Source organism: Punica granatum, chromosome 1 (genome assembly GCF_007655135.1).
Source record: "Punica granatum isolate Tunisia-2019 chromosome 1, ASM765513v2, whole genome shotgun sequence".
NCBI lineage: Eukaryota > Viridiplantae > Streptophyta > Magnoliopsida > Myrtales > Lythraceae > Punica > Punica granatum.
This window is the reverse complement of record NC_045127.1, coordinates 4,791,186-4,809,668: the sequence shown is the minus strand read 5'-3', so window position 1 is coordinate 4,809,668 and position 18,483 is coordinate 4,791,186. Positions and strand designations below refer to the sequence as shown.

The following is an 18,483-nucleotide window of genomic DNA, read 5'->3' as shown; positions in this document are numbered from 1 at the left end:
AATATGGCAGTGCTTCCGAGATTGTTGCAGTAGAAAGATCGAACAGCAACAAATGGGGAAATCATCCTCCTTGTCAGCATTGTGGAAAGAGAAATCATCCACACTATAAGTGTTGGAGGAAGCCTGACATGAGATGCAGGAAGCGTCAAAAGTTGGGGTATGCTGAGATCATTTGCAAGGAAGAGGAGACTCGACAGCAAGGTGAGGCACAAACTGCAGTTGAGGAAGAGGTAGAACAATTCTTTGTTGCTTCTTGTTTTAGCTCACGTGTTTCAGATGGTTGTTGGCTTGTCAATAGTGGTTGTACTAACCACATGACAAGTGATGAGAAGCTCTTTAGGGAGCTTGATAGATTAGTAACAACAAGAGTAAGAATTGAGAATGGAGAGTACTTGACAGTGAAGGGTAAAGGAACCGTCCAAATAGAGAGTTGTGTTGGTACAAAACTGATATATGAGGTTTTGTATGTTCCTAAGATTGCCCAAAGTTTGTTGAGTGTTGGTCAGCTAGTAGAGAAATGATACAAGGTGATGTTTGAGGAGAAAAAGTGTTTGATTTCTGATTCAAAGGGTCAGAAGTTATTTGAGATTCCAATGAAGAATAAGTCTTTTTCTTTGGATCTACTGAAGATGAAGTCTAAGGTGGAGGATGATCAATCTGTTAAAGGGACAAGGTCACTTGCAGACAAATGTCAAAGTTGCAAAGTTGTTTTAGAATCTGCAGGATGTGAAGAAGGCAAAGCTGATCTAAGAAGAATGGATGAAATGAAAGAGGAGTTGGCCATTATAGAGCCCAAGGCAAAACTAGATCTTGCTGGCTCAGTAAACAAAGCCAGACCAGTGGTGCATTCCATTTTCTTAAATGGTGTTGTTTATGTTAAGCAACTAGAACGCTCTTGTATACCAAGACATGAGGAGAAGATCTATGGACTGAACGAGACTCCCAGAGCTTGGTATAGCAAGATGGATGAACACTTGCTGAACTTAGGCTTTGAAAAAAGCTTGAGTGAATCCACACTTCATGTTAAAGGGGCTGATGTTAACATGGTGGTCATATCTCTTTATGTTGATGACTTGCTTGGGACAGAAAGCAAGAGTGATCAGATTGAAAAAAATTGAAGTTTGCAGCAGTATCTGATCCAAGGAGGAGTTTGTTGGTGTTAGATGCTGATATGTCTCAGAAGCTGCTGTGTTAATTTTATCTTTTGTCGTTCTGCTTTGTTAAGCAGCTATGTTTATCTGCATTTAAGTTATTACGTTGCATTATCTTTTACTGTTATTTTTAGTAGCTATTTTAAAGGTTTGTAGGACAGGTGTGCAGTAACAGTTCATCAGTTATTCTGTACGTGAGGGTAGTTTATGTTCTGTCTCTCCTTTTATGTTTGTTCCTTGTACTAAAAACTCTGTTCTGCAGAGTGTGACTACACGTTTTCTTTATTCCTTCACCTCTCTCTCTATCTTTCTATCCTTGTATGAGTGTGTGAATGAGTTTGCTGCAGAAACTGTAAAATAAATAACAGTTAGCACTTTGCTTCCACGGTGACGCGAAGGATATTATGCATAGACGTTATACTTTAGGTAGTTTGATACACTGGTAGCCAATTAAAATTTCTCATTTTGTACATGAATTTTTTCAGACTTAATTATGCTTGTATATTGGCTACTGTCACTGGGAATTCATAATTCCCAGTGACAAGAAAGTTCATGTGATTATTTATTTGGGGAAATAGCACCCTAACACGGAATTTAGGTCATTTTCACCTCCTAACACGCTATTTTGAAATTAGCACAGGAATGCACAGACCATCATTCACCGATCACAATGTTCAGTATTATCAATAAATAGATTTAATCCTATTCGAAAACCCTCATCTTTTACAGATGTTACGTTAGTTATGGGAAAAGGATTGACGAGAAGGAAAGTTATAATATCCTTCGTCTTGGTTTCTGAATGTGTGTAAATGTCAACTTCTTCATAGAACACTTCTACCCGCGCGCCATTTTTAAGATCATAGTGAGGAGTGGAGCCGGGACGGCCGTCGGGCGTAAGAGCTCTGCATTGATGTCCTTCTAGGCATCATCGACGTGCTTATAGAGTTCATGTTTTGCTTCCTCCTCTGAAATTCCATGCTGCTTCAAGTAACATTCCACTGCAGAAGCCACGTGCCCTCTCTTCTGTTCTAACTGCATAAGTGCATAGAAATCAAGTAATAATTAGGACTTGAAATTGTATTTCTTTCCACGTTTTTTTGCCTTTTTCTTTATCCGGGTGAAGTATGTGGATGTAGCCCCAAGTGCATTAGACGAAGAAATTAGACGATACAAAGTAGAGTATGGTGATCCCTACAACATCACCAAACAAAACAAAGATTCGACCCTATCAGAGGACAGGAGCTAAGCCTAGCTGGTAATTTAGTTTGGAAGCAATAACGCATAATTTGCTAGCCTGCACACATGTTTCCCCTCTGGGTACGTAGACGACTAATTAATCAATGAATATATTACCCACCACCGTCCAATTCCACGCAGTGATCTGAAGATCAGATGTAATTCTAATAGTGGCGTCGTTACTGACCGCTTGATCCCCTAACCGAAGGATATTGACATTTATTTTTATTTTTGTAATTTTTTTTTAACTGTGAATACACATCGAGATATAAACAGAGAAGTGAGGGTGCATGAGTGATTATATTTGTCTAAGATTAGATTGACCCGCCTATTACCTTTAATGCAAGGTTCTCATTTTTAATATTTCCCATTATGAAATAGACCTATGAATCTAAGAAATATAAAAATGATACCTCATGAGTGATGATGTCGTTCACAAGCCGATACACGATGTCACATGACCGGGCGATCTTTGGATAACTGAACAACCATTCAAAGGCATCTTGGCTGACAACATCTGATCCCTTTCCTAGGAAGGCTGTGGTTGTTAGCAGAAAAGCGCCACTTGAAGCAAGTGCGACTGGCATGTATTTCTCCATTGTTGGGGTATATCCCTTATTGTGCCATTTTGCTTCATCAAAATATGCTCTCACTGCTGCTTTCATCTATCAAAACGTATGCAAACCGTACGTGATACATATGTGAATATATATATATATATATATATATATGACTGAATCATCATTTTTGCACATCCCATATTTTTATTATTAATTTTCTCATTTCCTCGTAGCTTTGAGGCTGTGGAGTTTGATAATTTATCTCCGTACTTAGTTATATTATATGTAGAGAAATGTACAGATGGGTACTGAATTATGATCAGTGCCGAGGCACCGGTCGGCAGTCAACCTAGAACTAAGAGGTTGAACACATGATTGATAGTCATATCTTGCGCGAGACCCCTTAGATTTCCCTTCTAATAAAGAAATACTTTTAAATAATTTTGGAAGATATACTTACCGATTTTATACCATAGTGCATGCGATAAGATCTCACTTCCTCTGGTAACATTTGCTCGATTTCTCCATAAACATTCAACAATGCTTTGTAACACACTTTCATGTAATCAGGTAGCTCATGTATGACCTCCATGTCCCACCTTGACAATCAAATTGGGAAATCACCACAAAATCATTAGTTCTGCTGATCTGTTGTCCTACTCAATACATTATGACTATATATATATATATATATATATATTAGACATATATTTATTCCCCCCCCCCCCCCCCCCCCCCCCCCCCCCCCCCCAAAAAAAAAGAGAGACATATTTCAATTAAATAAAAGTTTACGGGATTTATATGAGCCTGACCTTTCAACGGCATTGGTAAAGACTTCCAACTCTTCAAATGTACCATGAACATTGAAGATGTCATTAATAATAGAGATAATGGAGAATACCTTTGTCCAAATCGTTCTTACGGGTGCATACTCCGGCTCATATGCTATCTGACTCCATAAGTAGCCCTCCGAGAACCTGTCCCTTGCAAAAGGAAAATTCTTCTCGACATCTAAACTTTTCCACCACCTAAATAATATTAACGATATGGTCATCAACGCATAATACAATCGCCGATTAATCTGCAAGTTTAGCTAGCCAGACAAAATTTTAAATTTAGTCTTGTTGTCGGCCGTTTAATTAAGTCCAGGTAGCACTTTCTTCTTTTTCTATTAAAAAAGTCTAACGTAAAGTTGCACGCTAAGATAGCATGAAAGTTTGGAATATTAATTAGATAAAATAACTAGTAAGTTCGTACACACATGCATGGATCATCCTGCTATTTTTATCTAGCTAATTTATCAATAAAACTTTATTCATAAATTCTAAAGAAATATTTGTTATTATTATGAAAATTTGTTTAGTTCTCGACATCTTCGTTTCTCGTTATAGAATATGGTATAGGAAGAATCATAATAATAATTATAAAGCACAAAACCGATTGAGAACAAATTAATTAATGGTAAAAACTAATATTAGTATAGTAAAAGGAAATTTCTCCTAAAATTGAAATATGATATCCGTATTCATCGGAATCTGCATTTTTTTTATTTTAATAATGAAGATAATGAGGAGCCCAGCCCCCAAAAACAGATGACGAGCATTTTTTTTCTGAATTAAATATTCTATTTATTTTTAATTTTAATTCGTCTAATGAAACAAAATACGTACAAATAAATTTTTTTCTTTTTTCTTATATATAATGTAATAAATTAAATTATTAAAATAACATGAAACAGAAAAAAGGTTGCGACTTGCGAGACAATGAAAACCTTTTGCGCTCTCCTCCAGGACCTCTACAATACTCAAAAGATACAAGCTTATATGTTTCTAATAGATTAGATGACTCATCGGGAAAATATTCCGACACAAACTTTAGAAGATGAACCGGGATGAGGCGGCGAAATTTAGCAAATTTACGCAAGACGCACGTGGAAAAGTTAATTTGTGGAAAATATGTGTTTTAGAAGGCAGTAATTGGTAAACGTAGATATAAATAAGCATAGAAGAAATTCTTAATATAACGAATGCTATTTCTAATAAACCTTGTGATGTCACCGAGTTCCCTCTGGTGTAGCTTCTGTAGCAGGTTGAAATCTGAGCACTTCATTGTTTGGAGCTTCTTGTTCATAAATTTTGATATAATACCATGCCTCGACTCTTCTGAACCCCTACGAATTGTGTGCTTTAGGGCACGGCTTATCTCATCTCTAAGTGGAGGGCTTAGCTTCTTTTTCATGGAGGTAAGGTGGGTGACAGTGAAAGCGAGGGCTTCCTCGAGGATGTCCTCCCCATGAACCCGGAGATGGCTAGCTTCAAATAAACTAACAATCCTCTTGCATCGGTTTTGATTGACTAATCAAAGTATCCATTCGGGCCTTTGAACTTGCAAAAGACACCTAATTAAATGTGTATGTGCAAGTGCTAGGGCATAAATCAAAATGGCACCCACACATGGTGAAACTCTGATGTGAAAAAGCTACGGTTCATTATTTATCACTTAGTACGTACTACATGGAATCCTGCTGCCCTGTTGCCATAGCAACCGAAACGTGAGGGCAGTGGTGTGAAGGTCGTTATTAGTGCAGCTTGCTCCATCCATCGACTTGCGGCTGCTCTTGTAAATTCGCTGCAAAGCTTCATCAATCTCCCTCTCAAAGTGGTAACCGATCCCTAGACGTTGAATATGATCGATCAAGTTCAACAGCTCTAAAGGGTTATCATTGGAGGCTGCAACTACTCAGATCTGCTTCGTCTTGTCCCTCAATTCTTTAATAAGCTGTTGTTCTGCTTCGTCATCAACGTCAGTCTATAGTGTACACAGCATCGAGAATGATGTAAAAAAAAAAAAACAATGTTTGTATACTGCGAAGGTATATGGAATGATAAGTGAGAAAATTCTTTCCAAAGCACTCTTGCCTCTGAATGTTGTTTACCTTACTAGTTACGTTCACGTCGCGGTCTGCTACTTTAAAATAATTCACTAGATTATTCTTTAATAAATTCTGTAACACGTGGTTGCAAAATCCTTACATATTCCACATCAACTTGGAACAGATATGAACCGCACCATTTTTGACTGACAGAGTTAACTTTCTTAAGTGGCAAAACCGGTATCACACTATAATTACCAGGAAATTAAGGATGGTAAAAGGTGGGAATTAAGTACAGGTCATGCTTCCTCCTATCCGAAATCCAAACAATTCCGTCATGTCAAATTAAGGATGTCAACATTTCTCATTTTCTACATGAATTGATGGAGTAATTATGCTTTTATATTGGCTACTGGAAACAGAGATTTCATTCATAGGCGTGACAAATTTCTAGCTTACAATCTTCATTATTGGGCTAGCTTTTGCTACTCTATTAGGCCCTGTTAGAATCTCATCACTCCCCTCTTCGGTTCTGATCCAGGGCGGTGATGGGTCCCGAGCATTAGTTTTGTACGAGAAGATCTGTGTCATGCAATCACTTTAAAGTGATTGTACCGCATAATCAAAATAATTCTCTTTAATATGTAATGAATTACTCTATTTTTTTATTATAAATTACTAACAAATGAAGTAAATTATATTGTTTCAGAAACAAATTTCATAGTAAAACTTATATAAATTTCAAAGAGTCTTACTTAAATTTACATAGTCTTTTAGTAATTTACTTGATTGTATAGTACAATTAATTTTATTTTGGTAGATAAAATTGTGAGAATTACTCTTGCAATTTTCGAGAAATCGAGTATTAATTAAAGGTTGTTATTATAAAGTGAAAACATTTTGCACCATAGTGCATATCTCTCTATTTAAACTCCTGATAAAATAAATAAATAAATAAATAAATTGGTTAACATCATCTTAATATACTTGTGCACATGACGCATGAAAATTTTGCCTTCTAATTCAAGACATATATATTATGCTAATTCAAATGCCATATCATATATTCTTTTTTTTTTCCTTTTTTCCGGTTTGTGTCACATGGTATCCGGTCCAATGAGCACGAACTTTTAGGTTCAAGTCGGATCGGCCTAGTAAGGAATAAAACTCTTCTATTGTGAATTTTTTTTTATTCATAAGACTCGAATTCAAGACTTCACTTAAAAATGTGCCGAACCACCTGAACTTACCTACTTTGATAAATGTGACACAGTAATTAAAGCAAAATAAAAGCTATCATTAACGAAGAGACAAATACAAACATGAAATGTGCAACACGTGTTATTACAAAGCATACTGACTGCATAAAGTTTTATTTGCACACTCCTGCTCCCTTATTCTTGTTCGCTCTAAGCTAAGACATGCTAGCTATCACTCCATGGTGAATCTTTCCTCAAGTTAGGCTGAGTCCAGTGATTCCCATATCATTATGCGTCAAAGATAAACCTTTGATCGAGTCTTGATAACCATGGAAGAGGAGCCATAAAGGTTTGATGCAGCCCTATTTCGACCCTTCAAATACAAGTTAAAGATACATTAATGTGAAGGAGAGAGCATGGAAGAGAACCTTTTGTGTTTAGTGCTTATTTCCTTCTCGTCCCATCTTCTTCTTCTTTCTTCTATTCCATTTTTCTGAACCGAAAGCCACGTTGCTTTTCGCTTTCCAATTCATTGATATTTTATATAGAACGAAAGAAGCGGCGCAAAAGGTCTAGAGAACAGGCACCAATTGTTTGATGTTCCTTTAGCGGTTGACCTTTAGATATAAACGGAAACGGTTAGAGAAAGTAGAGGAGGCGTGAGTTAAAAACGGTTACAGGGAGGGTAAATCACAAGAAAAAGGAAAAGGGAGCTGAGAGTATTTTTGTAATCAAAAAATAAATACAAGGGAATTTTTGAAAATGAAATGTGGAGAAGCATCGTTTGAGCTTCATACTTTTATTTTATATATATATATATAGTGTATATATATATATAGTATAGATATAATAAATTATATATTGTTATAGGTTATATATATTTTTTTTGGATAGAATTTTTTCTGCGTAAATTATTATTATTATTATTATCATCGTCGTCGTCATCGTCGTTATATTGTAAGGTCATCATTGAGAACCTCATGTGTGAAAACACGAGAAGGAGTTCGTGTTTTTGATATAGAAGTAATAGATTATAGATATGTGTAGATAGATTTTAAATTATTCAAATTCTTCAAAAAAGCCAATTTAACTATTAGATTGATTTGTCTCGTTTAAACTCTTCAAAATTTTCTTATCTCACGAAAATTGTGGATTACATTAAAGTTTTTATTTTGCAACTCCTAATGTTAGCTTTTTTTTTAAAAAAAAAAAAACCATGCACGTATATATGTGATACAAATGACAATGGACATGCTAGGAAAAAAGAAAGGAACTAATTGGTATAAATTATTTATTAGGTGGTGGGAGTGAATAAGCATATGAGCGAGGAGACACAAGATAAGAGAACGGGCATGACTCAATTTTCACATATAGGGCGAGGGTATTTATGTAATTTTACATAATTTTGAAGGGCATTTTTGGAACTTAAAAGTTGAGAAACAGTTGAATTAGCTTCACACTTTTATATATTGTATAGATACTAATAGATTAATTTTAGTTGATGATGTATAAAGTATCTTGGCAAATCACAACACAATAAAAAGACGTATATTCATCATATTTCTAAATTATTACAAGATATCACTTTTTTCCTAGTAGACACTGTTACAAAGGGTCGTGTTTTATCATACTTGAAATATTAATAGAAAATATGTCCAAATACATTGAACGAATTGATAGAGTTTTTGGGATATCCAAATACATCGAATGGACGGAATATGAATTATATTAATTGTCTATATACGTCGAAGGGTAAAACAGAAATTATGAAAAATCGAGAAACACAATATTGAGCTTCACACATTTATATATGTAAAAGATAAAAATAATATTATCTTATGGCGATATATGTCAAGATTTCTTGGAATTTGGAAATCACTGTTGATATAGTATATAGTAAATTACATGCAAATTACAATGCATATATTCGGTTTTATATAATCTATATTTTCGGTCATATTCTACTAATATGCCCATATTGAAAATATATTCGCATATTTCACTTTCCTAATTATATATATATACATATTTATTCTATTGTATAATTAATGATAAAAAATTTCTTTAATACATAAGTAATGACGTGCTAAAGCGAGAGAGCTCTGTTCTTTATTTTTGATGATGTGACGGCGTGAGAATTGAGTTCGAGTTTTGTTTATATATATATATATAAAAGTCATATCATCAATTCATTGACCACTTAATGGCCGTCACTAAAAATGTACCGTTCAATCCAAGGACATGATCTTTGCCCTCACAATTCATATCAACCAGCTGGCTTCCGAGTGGCAACCTGAAATTCCTTGCGTTGTTGGACTACTCTATGCGGCAGTAAGGCTTGGCAAAGGCCTTAGGCCGTACACCCACATGGAAGAGAGGAGAAGCCCACAGGGCCAGGGCCACAGAATGTGCCCTTGAAGCCCGCATTTCTTTGTGTTGACCCAACCGCCTTGGCTATATGAAAACCCTCGTTAGTGTTACCCCCACGTAAGGCGGAGGCGAAGTGATGCCCACATGCAAGTTGAATTTCAAAGGTTTATTTTTTTATGACCGCGCCCGTCCAAATGTTTTTTATTATTATTATTATTATTTATATATATATATATATTTACCACGCCTTTCCAAATTGACTTTAGTGGCTAGTGCTATAAATCAGAGGGTCAGATCCAATGTAGTTCCAGCGTACAGGTTGCTTGCCTGTCATTGCCCACCACCAATCAGGAGAGAACCAAGCGGCAAGAAGGGATTATTTTTTTATTAAAATAATTACAATTTTCTTTTAGTTTTAAAGAAGGAACGCGGACAGAAGATAAATAGGAAGAATCTAGTGACCATCCGTCACTATGACGGGAGAATCTGCACAGAAGATAAATTGGAAGAATCTAGTGAATGGGGCATATTTTAGTCAAGCAATAAATAATATTTGTGGAAATAGTAGATTTGGTCGTGGATTTAGCCCGAACTTTTCGAAAATACACACGTATATATAAAGCAATATAAAAAGAGGTTCATATCCAACAAAAATACATACGCATCACACTGCCTTAATTATTATTATTTTTTTGGGGTAACCACACACGGCCTTAATTATGTTATACTACAATACGCAAGATCTTTAAGGGGAAAAAGACAGACACTTCACTCAATCAAATTCATGTAGCTATAGATAGACCAGTCCCGTCTCGGGATTAAGCCAATGCTTAATTGATTGTAATTTAGAGCTGAATCGGATGGACGAGTAAAGCAGTCACATAGTCCTTCGTGTCAGTTTGCGAGTTGGTGTATTGATCTTCACCCTTATAGAGCACCTCAATCACACACGTAAGGTTGACAATTCGTGTGAGAAGCGGCATGGGGACTGGGGTCGGCTGCAGGCATTCATCGTTGATGTCCTTCCATGCATCATCCATCATCTTCCGAAGTTTCCTCTCTGTCTCTTGCTCTGTGGCACCGTGGTGTTTCATGTAGCATTCCACTGCTGAAGCCACATGCCCTCTCTTCTGCTCAAACTATATATATATACATACACACACACGAAAAGAAAAAAAAAAAGATTTTCAATATATAGTTTTCCCAATATCTAGTTGTTGAGCTACTCGTACAGATCTTTGGAATTAGTCAAACGTTCTAAGAAATCTGATCTTGTGACGAATTTTTCTTTTTTTCATTCTTTTTCTCTTTTTGGGGTAATAGATTCTGTGACGAATAGTCTATCGATATTTCACCTTGTGTCCGACAATGTCATCCATGAATCGGCACATGATCTTTGAACCACGCAAGCTCATGGGGTTACTTAACAGCCATTCAAAGGCATCCTCGGAGACGACATCTCCCATTCCTAGGAAAGATGTGGTCGCGAGCATCATGTAGGCAGTCGTTTCTAGTGCAATGGACATGTACTCTTCCAGTGTCGGTGTGTAGTCTTGATGGAACCAATTTAACTCTTCGAAGTAGATCCTCGCTTGATATTTCATCTGATCGATTAGAAATTAAACTATATAGTCCCACAATGGTAAAATATAGAAATATCAACTTAATATAAATTTCGTTTCTACTCACAGCTTCTTTTGCATAGGAGAGGCGGTAAGCTCTATTCTGTTCAGCTAAGTTTTTCTCAAATTCACAGTAAGTGTCTAGTAGTGTCTTGTAGAAAATCTGCATGTACTGTGGGAGCTCATCGACTGCTCCAATGTCCCACCTAGCAAATTACAAAAGAGAAGTAATAAATACGAAGTTCTAACACAAACTTTCGTACGTATTGACCTTAATTATGACCAAGCCAATTTTTTTCTCGGGTTCTAGTTTGTTTTACTCATATATATCATATCCAGGTATGTTGATCTTCCTCGACTTGTCGGCCAGACAGTCCATATGATGGGGCCAGACCAAGACCAGACAAACTTGGCTTTAGGTCCCCTAAGATCCAGGATTCAGCCGTTAATGAACTTAAATGGATATCCCCTTCTTACTTGTCTCGGGAATTTAATGTGTTGATGTTATGACAATTAATTTTTCATGGAACCGGAAAGAGGAAAATCAAGCCAGCTAGTTTACTCATCCACGAACTTTTAAGTTCATTCTTAATCAGATATATAGAGAATGCAAACTATCAGGAATTCTTATATAACACTAACCTGTCTATTGCATTGGTTAAAAGTTGCAGCTCTTCAGGTGTCCCATACAGATCATAGATATCATCCAAAATCGAAGTCAGGGCAATGACTTTGGTGAGCATCATCCTCGCTAGTGAAAACTCTGGCTGAAAATACACTCCCAAGATCCAGAAATACAACTCTGTAATTCTATCTCTTGCGAATGGAAAGTTCCTCTCGACATCTAGACGATCCTTCCACCACCTACATTAGTCAAAAAGTTCAAATTCGTTGAGCTAGCTGTATCGTTTTGGCCAAAAGATTAGTTACAGTGATTTTTAAGACTACTGAATCGGTGTTCGTGTAGTTTTCAGGAGCATTTCCACAGAGTGATCAATTTCACAACTGAAGGAAGGTAAGAGATATTGACTGATCGAGGTTTGCGATGAATCTATTACAAGTTGCAGATATTAACCTTGTGATTTCACAGAGCTCCTTTCGGTGAAACTTCTGCAACAAGTTGAAATCCAACTTCGCCAACTCCAAGAGCACTTCATTGTGAGAAGCATCGTCTTCATAGAGTTTGATATAATGCCATGCGTTTAGTCTTACCAATCCCTTCCGTAGACAGTGCTCTAATGCGCGTTTTACTTCAGCTAAAAGAGTAGGGCTTAGATTCGGGTCATCGTGTTCCACAGCTGATTTGAGATGCTGAACGGTGAAACTTAGGGCTTCTTCAAGGATGTCCTCTCCGTGAACCCTAAAGTGGCTAGCTTCATATAAGTTCAGCAGTCCTCTCACATCTTCGACAAGCGATTCGCTGAATTCCCCTTTGTTGTCCTTGAACTTCTCAAAGATATCTGCATAAGATTGTAATCTTGCACTAAGGCGCGCATCATTATTATATATGTATGGTTAAATATAATACTCGTTATGAGTTAATTATACGTATTGAAAAGTCTGTAGGACACATTGGATGTTATTCCTGTACCTATGCGAATGATATGTGGAATTACACGAGACAGCACGAATTTTTTTGCCTTTTTTTCATGAGGCAGCATATTTATATAGTTTGCTTTAATTTCATTAGATAAGACGAAATTTTTGGATTTTTTTTTTGCCACATAACACAACATCAACTTTCAGTAAAAAATATGACCGGAAACTGATGTGTCACCAATTTTTTTTTCTTTTTGTAGCCTTGCGAAGGTAAAATAGTGCAAGGCGACGGAAAGCTGGCGTGTCACCATTTAATAATACTTTCTCACTTATATTTTTTCCTAACAATTTTTAAACTTCCATTTAATAGTATTTTCTCACTCACACTTTTTCTTAACCATTTTTAAAATTATTTTTTTAATAATAAATTTCTCATCTACTTTCACATCTACACACACATATATATATATATATTCTCATACATCAATAAGTTGAGTTGGATCACTTATCCAACTCGAAAACCAAATGCAAGTTAAAAAATCGGGCTATATGATGTGATTCTCCGGATAGATGTGACATCTGTAGTTGGCCACGTGTTGTACAAGTTGGGTGTCAAATAAGCTTTCTATACATTTTTTGATGAAAAATTTGACATTGTGCTATCTTGTGAAAATATAAGATCTAAAATTTCGGTGTCATCCGGTGAAATTAAATTAAATTGCATTGGCCCTTATGAAAAAAAGGCCATAAACTATGCTTTATGGTGTAATTTTCTCCAATATATGTGATCCTTCGATGATAGCATATGGTGATGTGGGATCACCCACTTTCGTTCAATTTATATTTGATAAAGGGAAGGTGATCAAAGATGCAAAAAAAGAATTTTTAACTATCAAGGAAATCCTTATTTACCACATGAAATCCTGTAGCCCTGCTGACGAAGTAAGCGGAACATGAGAGCAGTGGTACAAAGGTCACGAGCGTAGTCTACATGGTCACAGTTGACGAAGTACCGACCATGAATTCGCTCAAGAACTTCAGCAATCTCTCTATCGAACAGATAGCCGATTCCTAGGCACTGGATCTGATCAATCAGATTTAGCTTGTTCAGTGGCTTATGGAAATCATCATCGGCATCAGTTAGCATCCTCTTCACCTCCATCTTGAGTTTCTCTATATGTTGCTCTGCTCTTTCGTCGATTGTCCTCTGAAAAACAGAAATGAAATATGATATATAAAGAAGTGCTGAAGCCACACTTACAAATTCCTTGGTGTGTTTTATGGACATTTGCTATCTGGCACCTCTGGAAGAATAGGAACTCCTAAGTTTTTTCATCAAAACTTCTCCACAGTAGCTTGGTTGAGTTCACCATCCAAGCTGAGGCTGAATTCTATGCTACTCAAGCAAAGCCACCCCCAAAGCCAAATCTGACCATTCAAGTCTATTGGGAGGTACCTCCTGATGGCTTCTACAAACTCAATTCCGACAGATGTTCGAAAGGCAATCCATGAATAGCTGTAGTCGGGGGACTCATTTGGGATTCCTTGGGTAGATGGGTTAGGGGTTTTTGTATGAATCTCGGGCGTGCAACAAGTCCCATAGCTGAGCTCAAAGCTCTAAGGCAAAGGGTTGATCACAGCTTAGGAGTGCGGCATCAACAACTTGATTGTTGAGCTTGATACTAAATTGGTCCTAAGCTGTGTATGGGAGAACTCCAGCAACATGGTGCTAACGAATTTGATTGATGATTGTAGGGGCCTCTGTCGACATTTTGATGCCATCATACCCAAGCATATCTATAGGGAAGCTAATAAATGTGCTGACCATCTCACCAATCTTGGAGCATAGCTACCTGATTTCCTTGTTAACTTCCCTCTTTCCCCTCCTTCCATTAGGCAGATTTTATTTGATGACATTATGGGACTTTCAACCCCACGTTCTATAAGCGCTACGCGCCTGAATGATTAATTTTAATGAATCCTCTTACTCACCAAAAAGAAGTGCTGAAGAAGATTCCAATTTCTTTTTGTCGTTCAATTAGTACAGAAGTATTCATCATTTTAAGAAAATTAACATTATTTAATAATATTATTCAAATTAAAAACTATAGCTAATAATTTAAATCTCAATTATTACCTAAAATTAGTCAAATTCACAAAAATTTAAAATAAAGCACAAGTGAATACTGAAGTTTAGTTTTATATGTTGTATTACTGTTATTATTGTTGTTGTGGCCATCATCGTTATTGTTGTCATAATATTTTCTTGAAAATTAATAAATAGATAATTGCAATGATGTATATGAACACTATATGATCCTTTAATCATGGGTCCAGTAAATGCATACCAACTGTTATTTTTATATATTATTTCTTATAAAAAAATTCATTACAAAATCTTACAATACACGGGTTCGATACCTAGTATTACATCTATATATATATATATATATACTTGATTACATGATAATTAATAGGGTCATAAAGGTAAATTTTGTAATATCAAAGGGATAGAAAGATAAATATATTATATATATTAATTAGAATACAGTGTAATAAATAGTAACGTAATTGTAAATATATAATATTAGGAATAAAATTAATAATAAATGTATAATAATTAAGAGTTTATAATTAAAAATACTTAATAGTTTTAATATATATAATTAGAACTAAATATGTCAATAATAGAGGAATAATAATTAAGAATTTATAAATAAAAATACGAAATAATTTTAATATATGTGCATAAATATGTTTCAATGTGAAATATTTTAATTTTAACATATCCTCAAAATTTAATATAATTACAGAATTAGCCTCAAAACTTGTCATACCAATTTTGAATTGAAGAAATAATAAATTTGAAAAAGTTGCATCATTACTCATTCTCTAATATAGTAGTAATATATGACTTAATCACAATTCCTTAAAATATTTAAATAAAATTATTAGATATTATATGCTATAAAAAAGAATTAATTTTTTTATTAAAATTTTGAAATTTAACTAAAAATAATTAAAGTTTAAATAGGTAAATATAATTATATTTGTAGTAAAAGTCCCGTGAACGCACGAGTCAAGAAAACTAATATATATAGTAAGATTGTCTATGACAAAAAATAATTCATACCCCTATTTAATACAACAACAAACTCCTTCAAAGTAATATAATTAAAAACATATTTAAGAAAAGTCAAATTAACTATATATTCAATAAATGCCATTATCCTAATCAATTCGATCCATATTCAAAAAAGATTATTATAGTTAAATTGAAAATATAAAAGGTAGATATTTTATTATTGTTATAAAAATTATAGTATAATCTGTTGATTTTACTTAGGACTAAAAGAAATTGTCACACCTACTAATTATTAAATTTCAATTGGATTTAGACAAGTTTAGACTCTAACTTCACCTAAAAGTTTGAATTGTTAGATGGTGAAACTCAAAATCTATATTAACCCACGATTTTGTATTCTCTAACCGGTGTGGGATTGTTTTTTAATTTTTCTTTATTGACTCTCAACAACGTCTTCTGTCTTGTTTAAAATTCCTAGTTTGGTTTCGGCGCCTAGTCTATGGGAAAAAAGAAAAAAAGAAAATAGAAGTGTCTTGTCTCATTCAGACTTAGCACGGAAAATATTGTTGTAGGTAATATTCGTAGTAATTTGGGAAAATATTAGTAAGATAAAATTTTGCAACACAAACGTAATATATGCGTAGATATACTATTTACGTACCTCTGACTGAGAAGGACATTTGAGGAATGAAATCCCCCCCAAACACTGGGATGATACCCAGCAGAAACGACGTTCAATGGTTGAGGTTGAGGATGAAATTTGATCAGCAGACATTTCGCTCATTCTTAATTAATTAAGGGCGAGAGAGAGAGAGAGAGAGGACACTTTAGAAGCTTGGGAACAGAGAGTTCTGTGGGGCGGGTATATTTATAGAACGGTTTCCTTCTTTGGGATTGAAATACGTACGTAGTGTATATTACGTACGTAGTGATACTCTTTTTCGTTAGTCGTAATTTAGTTGGCTAGTGTATATTACGTACGCAGTGATATTTACCCGATATTTCTAGATTCCTAGATAATGTGAGCTCCTATAGCTATGTACGTAACATATTCATTATCATAATTTTATAGAAATACTTAAATCTACGCATGCCGATCATCCTAAATCTATTACATGTAAAAGTCTAGAATTCATTATTGTGTTTTTCCACATTTTAAAATTTCATTTTATCCTTCCATATATGTAGGCAGTTTTCTTAATTCCTATTTTGTCGATTCAATGTACGAAGACATTTTTATTTATATTTTCTATAGCGCTAAAGTACTCGAACATTGGCTCGAGGAATTTTCTCTACCCCTTCGTACCCTGAAAAAACAGGGGCACCTTGCGTCCTTGAACCGATAACCATTTAAAATACAACATGACCAATCATATTAGCTTTTGTTGAAAGAAAAGTGCCTTACAGAAATTTAAATATATATATAACTCACTAAAGTGTTTTCACATTTATGGCTACTAATTATGCATAGTAAATCACAATTAAATCATGGGACATTCTCAATCATTCAAAAAGACACGGTATATATATATGTGCCTATCTCTATCATTATATTTAATAATAAAAAATCACTCAATTATGTCTAATATAAAATAAATAAAATCACACTATCAAAAAGTAATAGTGAATCTGGTTTATTCAGATTTCTACTCTTACTTATTCCTTCACCAGACGGTCTCTTTTTATCTCTCTATTGCATTCTTCTAAAATATAATTGCATGTATCTTTTTGCCTATATTAAGACATTTACTCCAATTGCCTCATTCCAAATTCATCAATAAATCCTCTATTCAAGTATAATAATAAAATAAAAATATAATAATATATAAAATCTATAAAAGTATAAATATTTTAAAGTATTTCTCGATTTTTACTTTCTAAACAGACCCTTTCAACTTTGAAAAGTATGCATCTATATCCCTCTATATCTCTATTCAATTATAATTTTCTAACATATAACCACATGTATATTTTCATGTAAATTATATTCTATGCACTAATCATCAGTTTCTAAATGCATTTTTTCATCAATAATATATACAGAGACATATATATACTTTTATACTAAATATAAAAGGTGAAGCTACCAAGTTGTTTCTCCAATAGATGGAGTAAAAGGTTTGAGTTTTGGCGAGTAAACAAACACCAATAGATGTCTATAGTTAATTTTGAATCATTTTATGCAAGGAGCGAGCACCATTGACAAAATGAAAAAATTATGGGTGAAAAGGTACAACTACAATAACCCTTTTTTACATGAAGAAATTGAGAAATAAAACCTTTTCTAAGGAAAAGTTAATTCGTGGAAAAACCTTCAGTGGGACATGCAAGAAAAATATCTATATTACTATATAAATGGAGAAGTTGGTGTCCCATATCAGTTACTTTTGGGCAGAGTTCACCATATTGTCTTCATTATGTTTAATTATATTGGAGGAGGAAAAAATAAAGCATTACATGCAGGGTTAAAAAGTAATTTAGTTATTTTAAGGGTAAGAAAAATAAAAGTAAGAATTAGATATAAAATTTGATAACAAAAAAAGAGATAATAGGATAGAAAGTGGGCCTGGGAGGTTAAGAGGTGAGAGCAAAATAATGAGAGGTTGACATGGAAGGTGGCTGGGGGTTTGCTCAGAATATCGGGTTTGCTACATTCATTGCATCTGGGTTGTGGGCGGTTCATATGGGGCTCACGTTAGCTTGGCATACGGGGCAGAGGAAATTAATTCTCAAAATGGATTTCGAGGTGGTTGCTCGCCTTCTTAGACCAAACAGACGGGCGATGACCTGGCCTGAAGCTCTTGTGAAGGATATTTTCCATCTGATTCATTGAGACTAGACAGTCATAG

The 18,483-nt window shown here is 34.7% G+C and overlaps 1 protein-coding gene and 1 pseudogene across 1 annotated transcript; both read right to left on the bottom strand.

Moving 5' to 3' along the window:
• Nucleotides 1-2,069: 2,069 nt before the first annotated feature.
• Nucleotides 2,070-6,158, bottom strand: LOC116192210 (annotated as a pseudogene).
• A 3,867-nt stretch (nt 6,159-10,025) lies between these two features.
• Nucleotides 10,026-16,409, bottom strand: LOC116192166 ((-)-germacrene D synthase-like). The gene is made up of 7 exons (XM_031520631.1): nt 16,296-16,409; nt 13,462-13,756; nt 12,086-12,470; nt 11,653-11,874; nt 11,078-11,216; nt 10,744-10,992; nt 10,026-10,527 (listed from the first exon to the last, which is right to left on the bottom strand). The coding sequence occupies exons 1-7, from the start codon at nt 16,407-16,409 to the stop codon at nt 10,234-10,236; spliced, it is 1,698 nt and encodes a 565-aa protein (XP_031376491.1). The 3' UTR covers nt 10,026-10,233.
• Nucleotides 16,410-18,483: the final 2,074 nt, after the last annotated feature.

Bases quoted from the DNA above. Each gene is read 5' to 3' on its own strand.
- LOC116192166 (XM_031520631.1), bottom strand. From the start codon at position 16,409: ATGTCTGCTGATCAAATTTCATCCTCAACCTCAACCATTGAACGTCGT. The intron at 11,217-11,652 runs GTTAGTGTTATA...GTAATTTGCTAG, and splicing joins TTAACCAATGCAATAGACAG to GTGGGACATTGGAGCAGTCG. The intron at 10,528-10,743 runs GTGAAATATCGA...ATATATATATAG, and splicing joins ATGACATTGTCGGACACAAG to TTTGAGCAGAAGAGAGGGCA.